Source organism: Mangifera indica, chromosome 19 (assembly GCF_011075055.1).
Source record: "Mangifera indica cultivar Alphonso chromosome 19, CATAS_Mindica_2.1, whole genome shotgun sequence".
In the NCBI taxonomy this organism is placed as follows: Eukaryota; Viridiplantae; Streptophyta; class Magnoliopsida; order Sapindales; family Anacardiaceae; genus Mangifera; species Mangifera indica.
The window spans coordinates 3,440,394-3,455,021 of NC_058155.1; the positions used below are offsets into that span (position 1 = coordinate 3,440,394).

At 35.3% G+C, this 14,628-nt stretch overlaps 2 protein-coding genes across 3 annotated transcripts; one reads left to right on the plus strand and one right to left on the minus strand.

Moving 5' to 3' along the window:
* The first annotated feature begins 260 nt into the window (after positions 1-260).
* LOC123203452 (secreted RxLR effector protein 161-like) lies at positions 261-797 on the plus strand. Its single transcript, XM_044619806.1, has one exon. The coding sequence runs from the start codon at positions 261-263 to the stop codon at positions 795-797; it is 537 nt and encodes a 178-aa protein (XP_044475741.1).
* A 3,435-nt stretch (positions 798-4,232) lies between these two features.
* LOC123203051 lies at positions 4,233-8,787 on the minus strand. Of its 2 annotated transcripts, XR_006499140.1 has the most exons (4): positions 8,110-8,787; positions 6,586-7,035; positions 4,424-4,746; positions 4,233-4,344 (listed from the first exon to the last, which is right to left on the minus strand). XR_006499140.1 is itself a non-coding variant. In XM_044619213.1 (3 exons), the coding sequence occupies exons 1-3, from the start codon at positions 8,286-8,288 to the stop codon at positions 4,524-4,526; spliced, it is 852 nt and encodes a 283-aa protein (XP_044475148.1). In that variant the 5' UTR covers positions 8,289-8,786; the 3' UTR covers positions 4,239-4,523. The 2 variants fall into 2 exon arrangements, 1 of the variants encoding a protein (XP_044475148.1); XM_044619213.1 differs by having other exon boundaries at positions 4,239-4,746; positions 8,110-8,786.
* Between the last annotated feature and the right edge of the window lie 5,841 nt (positions 8,788-14,628).

The following is a 14,628-nucleotide window of genomic DNA, read 5'->3' on the forward strand; positions in this document are numbered from 1 at the left end:
AATGTCTAAGTGAATCAACTTTGTATGTGAAAGGTGTTAATGACAATGTAATTATTATCTCTTTGTATGTTGATGATCTTCTTGTGACAAGAAACAATGAAGAACTAATACAACAATTTAAAGCTCAGATGATGAAAGTTTTTTAGATGACAGACTTGGGAGAGATGTCATATTTTCTTGGCATAGAAATCCAACAATCACAACAAGGTATTTTCATTAGCCAACAAAAATATGCAAAAGAGGTACTTAGGAAATTCAACATGGAGAATTGTAGGTCCATAAGCATACCGCTAATGCAGAATGAGAAGTTAAGAAAAGATGATAGAGCTGAAAAAGTTGATGAAAGTTTATACAGGAGCCTTATGGGTTGTCTAATGTATCTTACTGCAACAAGGCCTGACATTATGTTTGTTGTTAGTTTGCTATCCAGATTTATGCATTGTGCAACTGAGGTACATTTTAAAGTTGCCAAAAGAGTGCTTAGATATATCAAAGGCACTACTGATTTTGGTATCATGTTTGAGAAGTCAGAAAATCTGAATTTTCATGGGTATGCTGATAGCGATTGGGCAGGATCTTGTGATGATATGAGAAGTACTTTAGGCTATGTGTTTAGCTTTGGTTCCAGATGTTTTTCTTGGAGTTCTAAGAAGAAAGACATTGTAGCTCAATCCATAGTAGAGGTTGAATATGTTGTTGCCACAGCAGTTATGAATCAAGTTTTATGGTTGAGGAAATTGCTATCAGATTTGAAACATGTGCAAGAAGAAGCCACAAAGATTTTTGTTGATAATTAAGCTGCTATAGCTATCTCTAATAATCCTGTGTTTCATGGCAAAACGAAACATTTTAAAATTAAATTTTACTTTATTAGAGATGTTCAAAAAAACAAGGAAATTGCTTTGGTGCATTGCGGAACTAATGTGCAACTTGCTGATATTATGACTAAGGCTTTGTCAAAGACTAGGTTTGAAGAACTTCGGAGGAAGATTGGAGTTTGCAGCAAAAGAGGCAAGGAAGAGTGAAGGATTTGATACATCTTTTGTTGACAGATTTAGCAAATCATAACAATAAAAATCACAACTGATTTAAGTTGTGTTTGAATATTTCAAGTTTTTTTTTGGAATTTTAGTTTGGATATTATTTTATTTTTGCTTATTTGTAGGAATCTTTCTTGATTTAGTTATTGAATTTTCTTGTATAAATTGAAGGGTTATCAATGAAGAAATTATCAGTTCAGCTTTCATCAAATATTTTGAGTGACTTTTTGGTTCAAAAAACCAACAAGTTGCCTATAGGCTGAAGCTGCTTGAATCGTCAAGAATTCATCCAATGTTTCACGTGTCACAACTTAAAAGACATATTGGTACAACAGCAAGAAGCCGACCACTGCCCGAAGGTTTAATCAAAGATGAAGAACTAAGAGTGCAGCTTGAATCAGTGAAAGATTTTAGGTATTCCACTTATGGAGATCTTGAACTATTGATTCAATGGAAGCAATTACTAGATTTTGAGTGCTCTTGGGAGCTATCTGAAAACAGTAAAAGACTCTTCCCTCACCTGCATCTTTAGGACAAGGTACCTCTAGATGGGTGGGGCAATGTTAGGACTAAAGTTTATATAAGAAAGAGAAGCGAGGGAGCATAAGGAGTGACACCTGCCAACAGAATTGGAGGAACAAATGGCAAGCAACAAACTAGAGAAGGAGAAACAGACCAGCATGCGTACGAAGGAGACACTATAGCAATACAACAGAGTCAAGAGACCATCCGTATATGCTTGGCTGATGAGCTGGCAACGTAGGATTGGCAAGGCAGTTATATGGGAAGAGAGAATGATATAGGCCTGGAGGTAAGGAGAAAAGAGGCAGAGAAGATTTTGAAAGGAAAAGGAAAAATGGGAGAGACCCAACCTCTCATATGCTGGAAAAACTTGGCTTGATGTTCATTTTGTTTATGTGGCTGTCTTTTGTTATTTCAGTTGTTTTAGTGATCCATGTAAAACAAGTGAAAGTAGAATTCCAAAACTAGTTTGTATTTCATTTCAGAAAAAACTGCTCAATACAAAACTTGTCTATTTTCATTATCTGGGTTACAAACATTTAGTGATACAACGTGCATTACTTTCTCTATTTTCTATCTTCTGGTTGATTGCAGTGGAGTGATTTTGTAGTTGGGTGACTGGTTGAACTGAGTTGAGCTGCCAGATTGTGTTGTTGCTTTGCTCCAGGTCTGTATCAATTCACCACAAAAGAAACCAAACTCTAACGCAAGCAAGCTCCATCTCAATTTAAAAACACAATCGACAAATCGTCAAACAATGAAAATGAAAGAGAAGTGGACAGTCAAGGACAACGTAATTTCATTCAATAATTGCATTACTCAGCAGCAATACTCCAATCATTACAACAATCTAGAAGCAAATTTAAATTGAAAGTAGGGCAGAAATTGAAGAAACTAAATCACTAAATTTGGATTTTGAGAGGCCAGTCATCTCCAAAATGAAAAAACAGAATACATCAACAATTTTCCAGAATTTTCTCCTTACTCAATTTCCAACAATTACCCCTTTTTTCATTTTGTCATGGAGGGTTAACGACATTATGTCAGGAATACTTTGAGGAATACTGATAACAAGAACTCCATTAAAGAAACTAATGAAAACTGCAAATTTTACTAAGCTGGATATATCAGTTCTTATCTGATTAGATGTTTCCTCTCCCTTTTCCCTCGGGCAAATTTCAGCAGTAACCATAAACATGTACTCACTAAAATTAGCCCTGTGAAAAGCAGAGTTCTACAGCCTTTTATTCCTGTTAGATGCCGATGAGAGTAATATGTATAAGGAATCAAAAGTTGAAACCTAAGTTAAGCAAATGTTGTGCATAATGAATACACTATAACAAATTATTCTATCGAGTACAGTCTCCCTGTGATTGCTTTTTCTATTTTCATGTTTACTGATGGTCACACCCAAATTAAATATATACTAGCCTAGACAACAACCCAAAAAAAAAGAAAGCTGCAGACTAGATTTCTGTACAATAAGTAATGCATGGAGAAGAAGAAAAGCCTGTAACAAACTGACTTTTCCATTGGTTGCCACCTTTAGTAGTCCTTTCAGATAGATGGTTGTCAAGATATGAGAATTTCCCAGAAGCAAAGGGTCTCATTCATCCAGCCCAACTGATACCACATCAGGGCAAAACAGTGATTTGAGGAAGTCAGTTGCCATATTTATTTAAAAATACGAGATACTGGGTGGGTTCAAAACTAAAGTTTGTAGCCTTTAACTCCCCAACTTCAGCCATTGAAGGGTGTTTCCAAAAGCCCCACTCAGTGTCTCTTCTATACTAGTTCTGCTACAGTCCACATATCTGCCCATGTAACATCTGATAGAATCCTGATAATCAATACTTATAAGAGGAAGGGCAAAAGGGGAATTGCAACACCAGCAGCTACAATTCAGAAGGCAATTCTGGATAATCATCATACAAACTTAACAACTCTGGATAACCATCACACAAACTTGGAAGTACAGCTGAGCAAACACATAAACAAGGAAGCAACAGATCACATGACCATAAACATAGGAGTAGATCACACAGGCAAGGAAAGAAATCAAGAGGAGCATACAATCAGGAAGGAGACAGATCTTCAGGGATGGAGCTGTGCATTAAAAGGAGAAGGAAACTGTGAGAATGAGGCATCTAGGAAAAATATAATTGGTTAGGGTCTGGTTTGGGGGCTTAGCCTAGGTCATTGGTTCACTGCCTCTCCAGTGTGGATTGTATTGGTTTTCTTGGTTTGATTTATTTCAATAAGCCATTGTAATACGCACTATTTCATCCAATAAAGCAGTAATTACATTTATTCATATAATTCCGTTGATTACAATCCATTGTTTCATATAATTCTGTCAATTACATTCATTCCACAAATTAGCAATACACAGTCCTTTTACATAAATACAATACACGTGACAGGCGTTCAACAGTTGACTTCATCTCCAGAAAGACCCAGCTCCTGCAGAAGACAACTCCACAAGGTCAGGTATGCAACAACATCAAATTGACATAAATAAGCTGAAAAACAAATAAGGTAAAAAACAAACACTTCACAAATATAGATGAGCAACAACAAAGGTACCATAGATGGAACTCTCTTAGAAGGAGGCAAATAAAGTTGTACTTCTACAGAAAACTTAAAAGTAAAAGTAAATTATTTCACTTGCCTGTGCTCCCGTACCAATGCTGATGCAGTCCACCATTGTGATTTCCGTTGTTAATACATTCATCTTCTGTGCAAACTCGAAAGGCAAGAACATTAGATTGATAAGGGAACCCTGCAAAAGCCTTGACTGCATCACAAGTGCACTAAATCAGAATAAAATTTTGGTTCAACTCAACTTAGAAGGCTCCCACATGTATTCAAGCTCATCATCATCATCATTAAGGCAATCACTTTGACTATGTTCTACCCATCATTGTCTTCATCAGAATCAGAACTAATAACAATAGATGATCAGACAGAATCTCGAGGGAATTCATTAAAATCCAAAGGAGTAAAAGACTGTGATTTGACAAGAGATCCATCATTGTCTTCATCCGAATCAAAAATATTAATAAAAGGTGATCTGGCGATCTTATCTTGAGGGAATTGATCCAAACCCAAAGGATTAAAGGGGTGTGATTTGACAAAATCTTGAGGAAATGCACCCAAATCCAAGCTAGTATAGGGATGTGATCTAGCAAGTAAACATCAAAGGCATATTAAAATCATGATCAAACAATTAATATTTTAGGGAAAGGTAAACCTTTTTCATTCAATATAGGCATGGGCAGAGGATTTCAGAGGCTAGGCCAGGCTAACTTCTTGAAGAAAAGAATTTTTGTAAGGTAAAAAACATACTATATAGATTGTTATACACTTGTATACTTTGTTGATTTTAACTCAGAATTTCATTTAAATGACATTGCAGCAAAAGTTTAATCAACTTGAAAGATCCCACCTAAAATAATACATATAACAGGATCCTCAACTCCAACATGAACATTATCAAGCATTGACATCTTGCAACCAATATCCTATTTACTCTAATCATTCTATATATTTTCAGAAGAATATTGAAAAAATCACAAATAAGAATATCATTCATTTTGCTACTTCATTACTTTTGTGTTATCATTTTAATCTCCTCCATTCCATATTTTAACTTATTGTAGAAGATAAGTTAGAGTTAATGGGTACTTGTTTTACTAACTACTAAAAGATTAAAATACAAATAATAATGAAAAGGTTTTTGATAATTAATGTCAAAAAAGTAAGAAATCAATTATACTAACACCCATGATAAACTTTTGAGGCTTCTCCAAACTTACAGTTCAGTTAGGTCCAATCAAAATGGCTTGGATTTTGATGCTATAAAATATTATTAGAGAATTTGGCTATTATAAATGACAAATTGCTAATATAAATTGACATTCACATTAATACTATGACCAGTATAAAAAAAATTTGGTGAAAATATATTCATATATATTAGGTAATAAATGATTTTTTCTCTCTTGAGAGACAATTGTAGTAACATTTTGTTATATTTGCATTACATGCCTATTCATTTCTTTGTTGTGATAGTTTTAGTAATTTTTTTTAAACATGCCCAATTGAGAGACACGGATCAAAAAATATATTCTCATAATTGAAATTTTTCTGACCATGAAGGTTTAAAAAAAGTATTTATGTACAACATATCTTCAACAAAAAAGTTTCACAGCAGCCGAGCCTGGAAATTTTTCTTGGCTAAACACCTAGATATAAGATAATTTTACAGCCAATTACAAGTAGATCAAAACATATTTAGTTGATCATAAATAAATAATATTTTAGGTTATTAAAGAAAAATATATGACTCAATTATATATTTATGCCTCACAGGATTACTTTGTTCTCATATCCTTCCGTTGATTCTAAAGTTCTCCCCATACTAAACATTTTTTGAGGTGTATACTTGGGTGGTTATCTTTTTGAAAAATTTACATAAAAGCTTAAAATTTGAGATTTTTAATTTAGAAACAAAAGATTAATGGAAAATAATGTTACTTTTCAACTGAACTTCATTAAATTCTAATAAAAAATAATAAATCATAACATTGGGAGTATATAATAAATGCACTACATTTATTCTGATTACAACAATTAAAGATTTAATCTAAAAACCAATTATCCAGAAAGAGTTAAAAAATATATATATACTGCACATACAAGACATTGGGTCTTGAATTAGTTATAAAGTAGTTTAAAAGATCTTTTAAAATAAAGCATGCACGTATATATAGATACTACATTAATCATGGTAGTCACTAATAACAACATTAATCATGAATTAAAAGTTTGCATCTTACTTAATATGAAGCACAGATTTCCTAAGTCATATGAACATGTATAAATGATATTTGAGATAAGATGAAACCATCTCATATATAAGTCATAAGCATGAAAAAAAAAGAAAAGAAAATATTGTAAAGATGGAAAGCACATTACTAAATTATATGCAGTAGAGAAGGTATATATCTTATTTAATTACCTGGAGCTGGATTCTCCTTTACTGAAATTTGAAGATTTTAATCTCTTATTAGAGCATGCTTCCTCTTCATCAATGACAGTACATTTGGGTAAAACCCCAGAAAATGGAGGTGTTAAAGCACCAAGAGAGCCCATGTGATTGCCCATCCACCCTATAGGTGCACCAATCCTCGGATCAAATGCAAATGACTGGGGATACATCGGAGGAAGGACATCACCAATGCCTTGCACAAAAGCATTTCCAACTTTCCCCATCATACCTGTTCCCCTATTCCCTCTTGCGTAAACATCATCACCACGAGCATGACTTTCCTGCAAAAAACTCCCTTCAGCAACACCACCAGCACAAACATCAACTCCATTATTATTATGACTATTTACACTGTTATTGCTCACAACTTGCTCTACTGCTGTACTCATCACCATACTTTTCCCCAACTCTAAATTCTCCCTACAGTCAAATTTTCAGACGAAAGAACTATGATTATTGAAAATCCACTCTCCAGTCAGTATATTTTGCTAGTCATCTTTCTGCAAAAACTTACTGAAAACTTAAATATCGATATAACTAATTTAGAAGAGAAGATTAGTGGAACAATAATGACACCTTTCAATTGAACTTTATTAAATTTAAAGAAAAAAAGATATCATTATGTTGGGATTTTTTAATAAATGTAATGCATTTGTTCTAATTTAGACAATTCACTGCAATTAAAGATTCATTTCACAATCAAATATCCAGAGATTCTTGAAGAAATACTTCACATTACAATAGACTGCAGAATTTTTTTAAAATATTTAAAAAATATATATTTACAAATTACAATAATAATGCAGTACTGATAGATTGTACATTTTTTAGAAGATTATAATAGACTTTGCTCAAAGTTTTCAAATTTATTATTAATATTACAACTTTTTCACTTCTTATCATGGACTACCCTGAAAGTTTGAAAACATAACATAGATACCCCTTTGCATTATCAAATGGACCCTTAAAGTTTAAAAAAATTATCATAAAGACCCCTCAGCGCTAACCTTGTAAAATTGTCATTATGTTTGCAAAACAATTTTCTTCCAAGACCAAAGTTACCATAAATGACAACTTAATGGAGTTAAGGCAAGGTGTATCCATGATATAATCTCAAAATTTGAGCATAGTCTATGATAAAAAGTGTGAAAGTTGTTATCCAACTGATCAATCTGGAAACCTTATGGGTAGTTTACAATATTTTGCCCATTTTTAGTTTATTTAATTCTAATGTACTTGAATTAGTTATAAAGGTTTTTAAAAATATGCATGTACATCAATGTTGCCAAATAAAACAGAATAACAAGTTAACTCATGGTAGTCAGTAATAATAGCATTACTCATGAATTACAGATTTGAATTTTACCAGATATGAAAATAAGATATCATAAGTCATGAACATACATATATATATATTGTAATTGAGATCAAATGAAAATAATAAGCTTGAAAATAGAGTATATATAGAGAGCAGTACTTAATCATATCAATTACCTTGAGCTGGGTTCACCCTTAAAGAAATTTGAAGCTTCCAGTCTATTGGAGCTTGGTTCAAACTCTTGAGTGAACAATAAACGGATCCCACACTTCTTTACAAACAAAGAACAGTTGAAATCGAAGGCGGCCTCCATATTGCAAGTGAATTCACCAGAAAGATTGCAATTATACCCCATTGTTGGATTTTAAGGATAAAAGAATAGAGAAAGAATAATGTAATTATGCAGCAGAGTTCTGAAACAAATTGAGAGGATATGCGGAATACATACACTATATATTTTTTATTTTTTAGCAAACTTATATAGAAGCTGAAACAGATAACTTAATGGCCTAGAATCAAGTCATGAACAGTAACACGACTTTAACAAACTGCTCTTACTGGCCTAGAATCAAGCCATGAACAGTAACACGAATTCAATAAACTGACCACTACAGCAACACAAACTGACCACTTCCTAAAGACTAGGACAACAATTAAAAATAAAACACATAAACTGCAGGTGGACATGTTTCAGTCCTGAAGCATTTTCCTAACACTCCTCCTTGCTTTAGGAGCTGCAAACACCAACATTCTGCCTTAGAAATTCGAATCTGCTCATTGGAAGTGGCTTTGTAAACAAATCTGCCAGCTGATCTTCAAACTTGCAGTAAACCAGAGTCACAAAATTTTCTTTCTGCACTTCTCTTAAGAAAAATAACTTGATGTTAAAATGCTTAGTTTTCCCATGAAACACAGGATTATGGGAAATAGCAATGGCAGCTTGGTTGTCAACAAAAATTTTAGTACTGTCTTTCTGCTCCAGATTGAGATCCATTAAAATCTTCCTTAGCCACAAAGCTTGATTAACAGCAGCTGTTGCAGCAACAAATTCTGCTTCAGCAGTGGATTGCGCCACAGTTTCTTGCTTTTTTGAGCTCCATGAGAAAACACTAGATCCAAGAGTAAAACAATAGCCTGAAGTACTTCTCATATCATCAATGGAACCTCCCCAGTCACTGTCAGAGAAACCAACCAGCTTGAACTCCTTGCTTCTTGTGAATTTAATACCAAAATCACTTGTGCCTTTGATATATCGAATCACTCTTTTGGCAGCCTTGAGATGCAATTCACTTGCACAGTGCATAAATCTGGACAGAATACTTACAGCATTTAAAATGTCAGGCCGTGTTGCTGTAAGATACATCAAGCAACCAATTAAACTTCTAAAGTGTCCATCATCAACTTTATCGGCACCATCTTCCTTGCATAGCTTCTCCTTTTGATTCATAGGAGTGCTTACTACCTTGCATTCTTCAAGCTTAAACTTATTCAAAATCTCCTTGGCATACTTCTTCTGGCATATGAAGACTTCATGTTCAGCCTGCTTAATTTCCATTCCAAGAAAAAAGGTCATTAAGCCGAGATCTGTCATTTCAAAAACTTTCATCATTTCTTGTTTGAACTCATCAACCAGCCATGTATCATTTCCTGTCAGTAAAAGATCATCAACATAAAGAGAAACTATCAGAACACCATTGCTTTGATTTTTGACATAAAGAGTGGCCTCAGACAAGCTTTTTTTAAAACCAAGACTCAGCAAATGGTCATCTATCCTGCTATACCAAGCTCTTGGAGCTTGTTTTAACCCATAAAGAGCCTTCTTGAGCAGGAACACCTTGTCCTCTTCTCCTTTCTTCACAAAACCTTCGGGCTGTTCAACGTAAATTTCTTCTTGCACTACGCCGTTTAAAAATGCTGATTTTACATCAAGTTGATATACTCTCCAATTCATTTGAGCAGCTACAGCAAGCAAAAGCCTTATGGTGTCTAGACGAGCAACTGGTGCAAAGGTATCCGAGTAGTCCACGCCAAAAACTTGAGCATAGCCTTTCACCACGAGTCTTGCCTTGTGTTTGTTCATAGAACCATCAGCATTTAGCTTAGTTCTGTACACCCACTTGACTCCAATCACCCTTCTATCTTGTGGTCTTTCCACTAGAATCCACGTATTGTTTTTCTCTATCATGAACAACTCCTCCTTCATTGCAGCTGTCCACCTTTGATCCTTTTTTGCTTCTTCATAATCTGCAGGTTCACACACAGCAATGTTACACCTTTCATGAATGTCAGAAAGCAACCTAGTTCCTCTCACAGGGACTTCATCCATTGTTTCATTTTGCCACTCTACTTCTTCTTCAGTATTAGAACCAAGAAACTTGAGTTTCAACTCTGTCATGGTCTGACCCTTCTTTTCTGCATTGTCCCAGTTCCACTCTTCATCCTCCATAAAGTGAACATCCCTGCTAACAACAATATTTCCAGTTTGTGGCTGGAAAATTTTATAGGCCTTGCTGACAGTGCTATAGCCGATAAAAATGCCTGGTGATGCTCTTCTATCTAGCTTGTCACGTTTGTTCTGTGAAACATAGGTGAAACACAAACAACCAAATACTTTAAAAAACTTCAGTGATGGTTTGTAACCATACCAGACCTCAAATGGTGTTTGATCTTTTATTGCCTTTGTTGGGAGCCTATTTTGAAGAAACACAGCCGTATTTGCTGCCTCTGCCCAAAACTTCTTTGGCAAATTTTTCTCATGCAGCATGCATCTTGACATTTCCAAGATGTACCTATTTCTCCTCTCACTAACTCCATTTTGTTGTGGAGTGTAGGGAGCTGTAAGCTGATGTTCAATGCCTGCTTCTTCACAAAACTGGTTGAATTCTCTCGAAGTATACTCCTTCCCATTGTCTGATCTCACAATCTGAATTTTGTAGCCACTTTCATTCTCAACTCTTGCCTTAAATTTCCAAAAGACTTGAGCTACTTCTGATTTAAACTTCAAGAAGAAAATCCAACACATTCTGGTGAAATCATCAATGAAGGCAATATAATAAAGACTACCTTTTAAAGAAGGTGTTCTTTGAAGGGCCTGAGACATCCGTATGAATCAATTGCAGCTTCCTTGATGCTCTACTAGTTGCCTTTGAAAATGGTTTTCTATTGAGCTTGCCAAATTGACATGCCTTGCAGCTTGGAATCTGATCTTCAAATTCTGGAAGATCTTTCGCCATCATCTTGGACTTCATTTGCAGCAGCCCTTGGTGGTGATAATGCCCGAGCCTTTTGTGCCAAACTTCTGTGATATTTTCCTTGACTGAAAAAACTGCTTGCTTCTCCTCCAATGGATTTAGAGCAAAACTTTTGCCTTTCATTATGACTTTAAAAATATCATGATTGGCTGCATCTCTAATTAGACAATACTTGTCTTCAAAAACAACTTTAAAACCTCTTTCCATCAGTTGGCCAACACTCAACAAGTTTTGTTGAATTTCAGGAACAAAAAGAACATCATGAATTAGTTTTGTACCTGAACAGCTTGTTATTGCAACTGTCCCCTTTCCTTTGACTGAGATGTAATCACCATTACCTATTCTGACTTTGGTAAGGTTGGTTGGCTTCAAATCTTTGAAAAGTTCCTTGTCATTGGTCATGTGACTGGTGCAGCCACTGTCAATTAGCCAGCTTTCACTTGATTCACTGCTTGTGAGACATGTAGCCATGAACAATTGATCTTCCTCCCCTTGATCAGCAATGTGTGCTTCAATCTCCTGTTGTTGAGCTTTTCCTTTGCAAATTATTGCTTCATGTCCCATTTGATTGCATTTGGAACATTTTGCGTCAGGTCTCTTCCAACATTTGACTGGAAGGTGTCCTTCCTTTCCACAATAATGGCAAGGATTTGCGTCAGGTTTCTTCCAACATTTGAATGGAGGGTGACCTTCCTTTCCACAATGATGGCAAGGAGGGTATTTACCATTGAAGCTTCCTTTTTTGCCTTTGTTGTTAGGAACAAAAAAGTTTCCTTCTTGGCCTTTCTTCTTTTTCTTTTTGTTTTTGTCAGCTCCATGATATTTTGCAAATAAGGCTCCTTCGGTGTTGACATCTTGCCTCATATGCCTTCTTTGTTCTTGTGCCTGCAGAGAATTAAGTAATTCCGCCAAGGAGATTTTTGACAGATCCTTGGTATTTTCCAAGGTTGTAACTGTCGCTTCATACCTCTCAGGTACTGTGACAAGGATCTTCTCTACAATTCTTGAATCATTAAATTCAGACCCGAGTAGTCTGACTTTGTTTGCAATTTCAAGAAGTCTATCTGAATACTCTTTGATTGTTTCAGACTCCTTCATCTTTTGCAACTCAAAATCCCTTATCAAATTTAGAACTTGCATTCCTCTTATTCTTTCATCTCCTGCATATTCTTTCTTGAGATAATCCCATATAGACTTGGCTGTCTTACAGGAAATTATTCTTGTGAAGATCGTCGACGACACTGCAGCAAACAAACATGCTTTGGCCTTCGACTTTTTCATCTTCTTCTCCTTATGCGTTTTCATCTGTGCCATGGTGGGATTTTCTGGAAGTGCAGGAACATCATAGTCTTCTTCCACTGCTTCCTAAAGATCCAAAGCATCCAAATACGCCTCCATACGAACTGCCCAAATCTGGTAGTTTTCTCCGTCGAACACTGGCGGAGCAATTGAGGAGAAACTGGCTTCGGCTTCCATGATGTTTTCAAAAACTCACACACAGATCCCGTAAGAAGAATGCTCTGATACCAATTGTTGGATTTTAAGGATAAAAGAATAGAGAAAGAATAATGTAATTATGCAGCAGAGTTCTGAAACAAATTGAGAGGATATGCGGAATACATACACTATATATTTTTTATTTTTTAGCAAACTTATATAGAAGCTGAAACAGATAACTTAATGGCCTAGAATCAAGCCATGAACAGTAACACGAAAACTGCTCTTAATGGCCTAGAATCAAGCCATGAACAGTAACACGAATTCAATAAACTGACCACTACAGCAACACAAACTGACCACTTCCTAAAGACTAGGACAACAATTAAAAATAAAACACATAAACTGCAGGTGGACATGTTTCAGTCCTGAAGCATTTTCCTAACACCCATGACTACATGATCTGACTTAATAGAGCTGAATCCATTAACCGAAATTTCTTTCATACAAATTGCAGTTTTAGCATTTTTGCATTTAAAATACAAACGATACTGAAAACTACTAAGCTTCCCATGGTCCCTAGTGCAACCTTTGCCAGGTTTGATTCCTACAATGGCACAAAATACAAACCCCAGAAACTTATGGTTCAACAAACCTTGTGGTAGTGATATATGAGATCCTCTGCTTTGAATACCAAACAACCCTGGAATCTCACATCCAGGGAAACAAATATAACCTTCAGGACGGCCAACACTCCACTGCACCATAAAATTAAAGTTGCTAATTTAACATCATGTTTTTTATAAAAGAAAAAGAAAATGAAAATGAAATCATATGAGGCTCTGAAAATGCAAGACTGAAAGATACCTTTGTGGCTTCATCCCATAAAGCTTTATCTGAATAATTATTAAGAAAAGCATCATCCAAAATGTTTCTGATGCCTTTCCAACTCACTTTCAAGGAGCTAGTGAAACTAAGCAAATATCTATGACATGGTATTGTGAAACCTGATAATGTTTTCAGCAATGTACAACCCTCTGCCTCTAGATTTTGTATCTTAGATGGCAGCTTTGGTAAGCATTGAAGCCTCTTACAAAGACTTATGTTGAGGCGTGACAACTTGGAGAGGTTCATGATGGTTGTGGGTAACGTCTCAAAATTATTTCCTGCTAATTCTAAGAACTTAAGAAAGGACAACTGGCCAAAATTATAGGGCAACTCTGAGAGATTGCAGTGATTCAAATTTATTCTCTCTAAAAGACGGCAATCTGATAAAATAGGTGATAGTATACGTGTCAGCCCTTGACTCTTACATCTCTCCAAAGATAAATCATGAAGGTTTTTCAGACGTCCTATAGATGAAGGTACTTCTCTCAAATCATCAGCTTCCAACGCTTCCAAACTTTCTAAATTTCCAATGTCTTCAGGCAATCCATGAATTTTCGAACAACCAGAGATAAAAAGATATTTCAGAAACTTCAATTTACAAATGCTGTTTGGAAGACTTTCAAAGCTTGAACAATTTCTAAGACTCAGTCTTTCTAGATTGGATACATTCTCAATTGTTGAAGACAATTCTTTTATTGCGGTTCCATCTAAATATAACTCTTCTATATTGCACGGGATCTCTGGTACAATCTTTAGATTCGACAAACCAGCGAGATCAAGCCGTCGAAGAGATTTCAAATTACTAACACTGCTTGGAAGACTTTCAAGGCTTATACAGTTCTTAAGATTCAATTCAACTAGCCTCGAAGGACTTTCTATGTGAGAAGATAATTTTTTTATTGCAGTTCCATCCAAACACAATCTTTCCATATTACATGATATCTTTGGAGCTGTGTTGAGCTTAGAACAGTTAGAGAGAATAACAACTCTTAAGGACTTTGATTGAATGCCAATTGGAAGGCTAACAAGGCTCTTGCAATTTCTTAGATTCAAATTAACAAGTTTATTGAGATTCCGAGATGGAAGAGTGATCTCAAACAAAAGCGTACAACCTTCTAA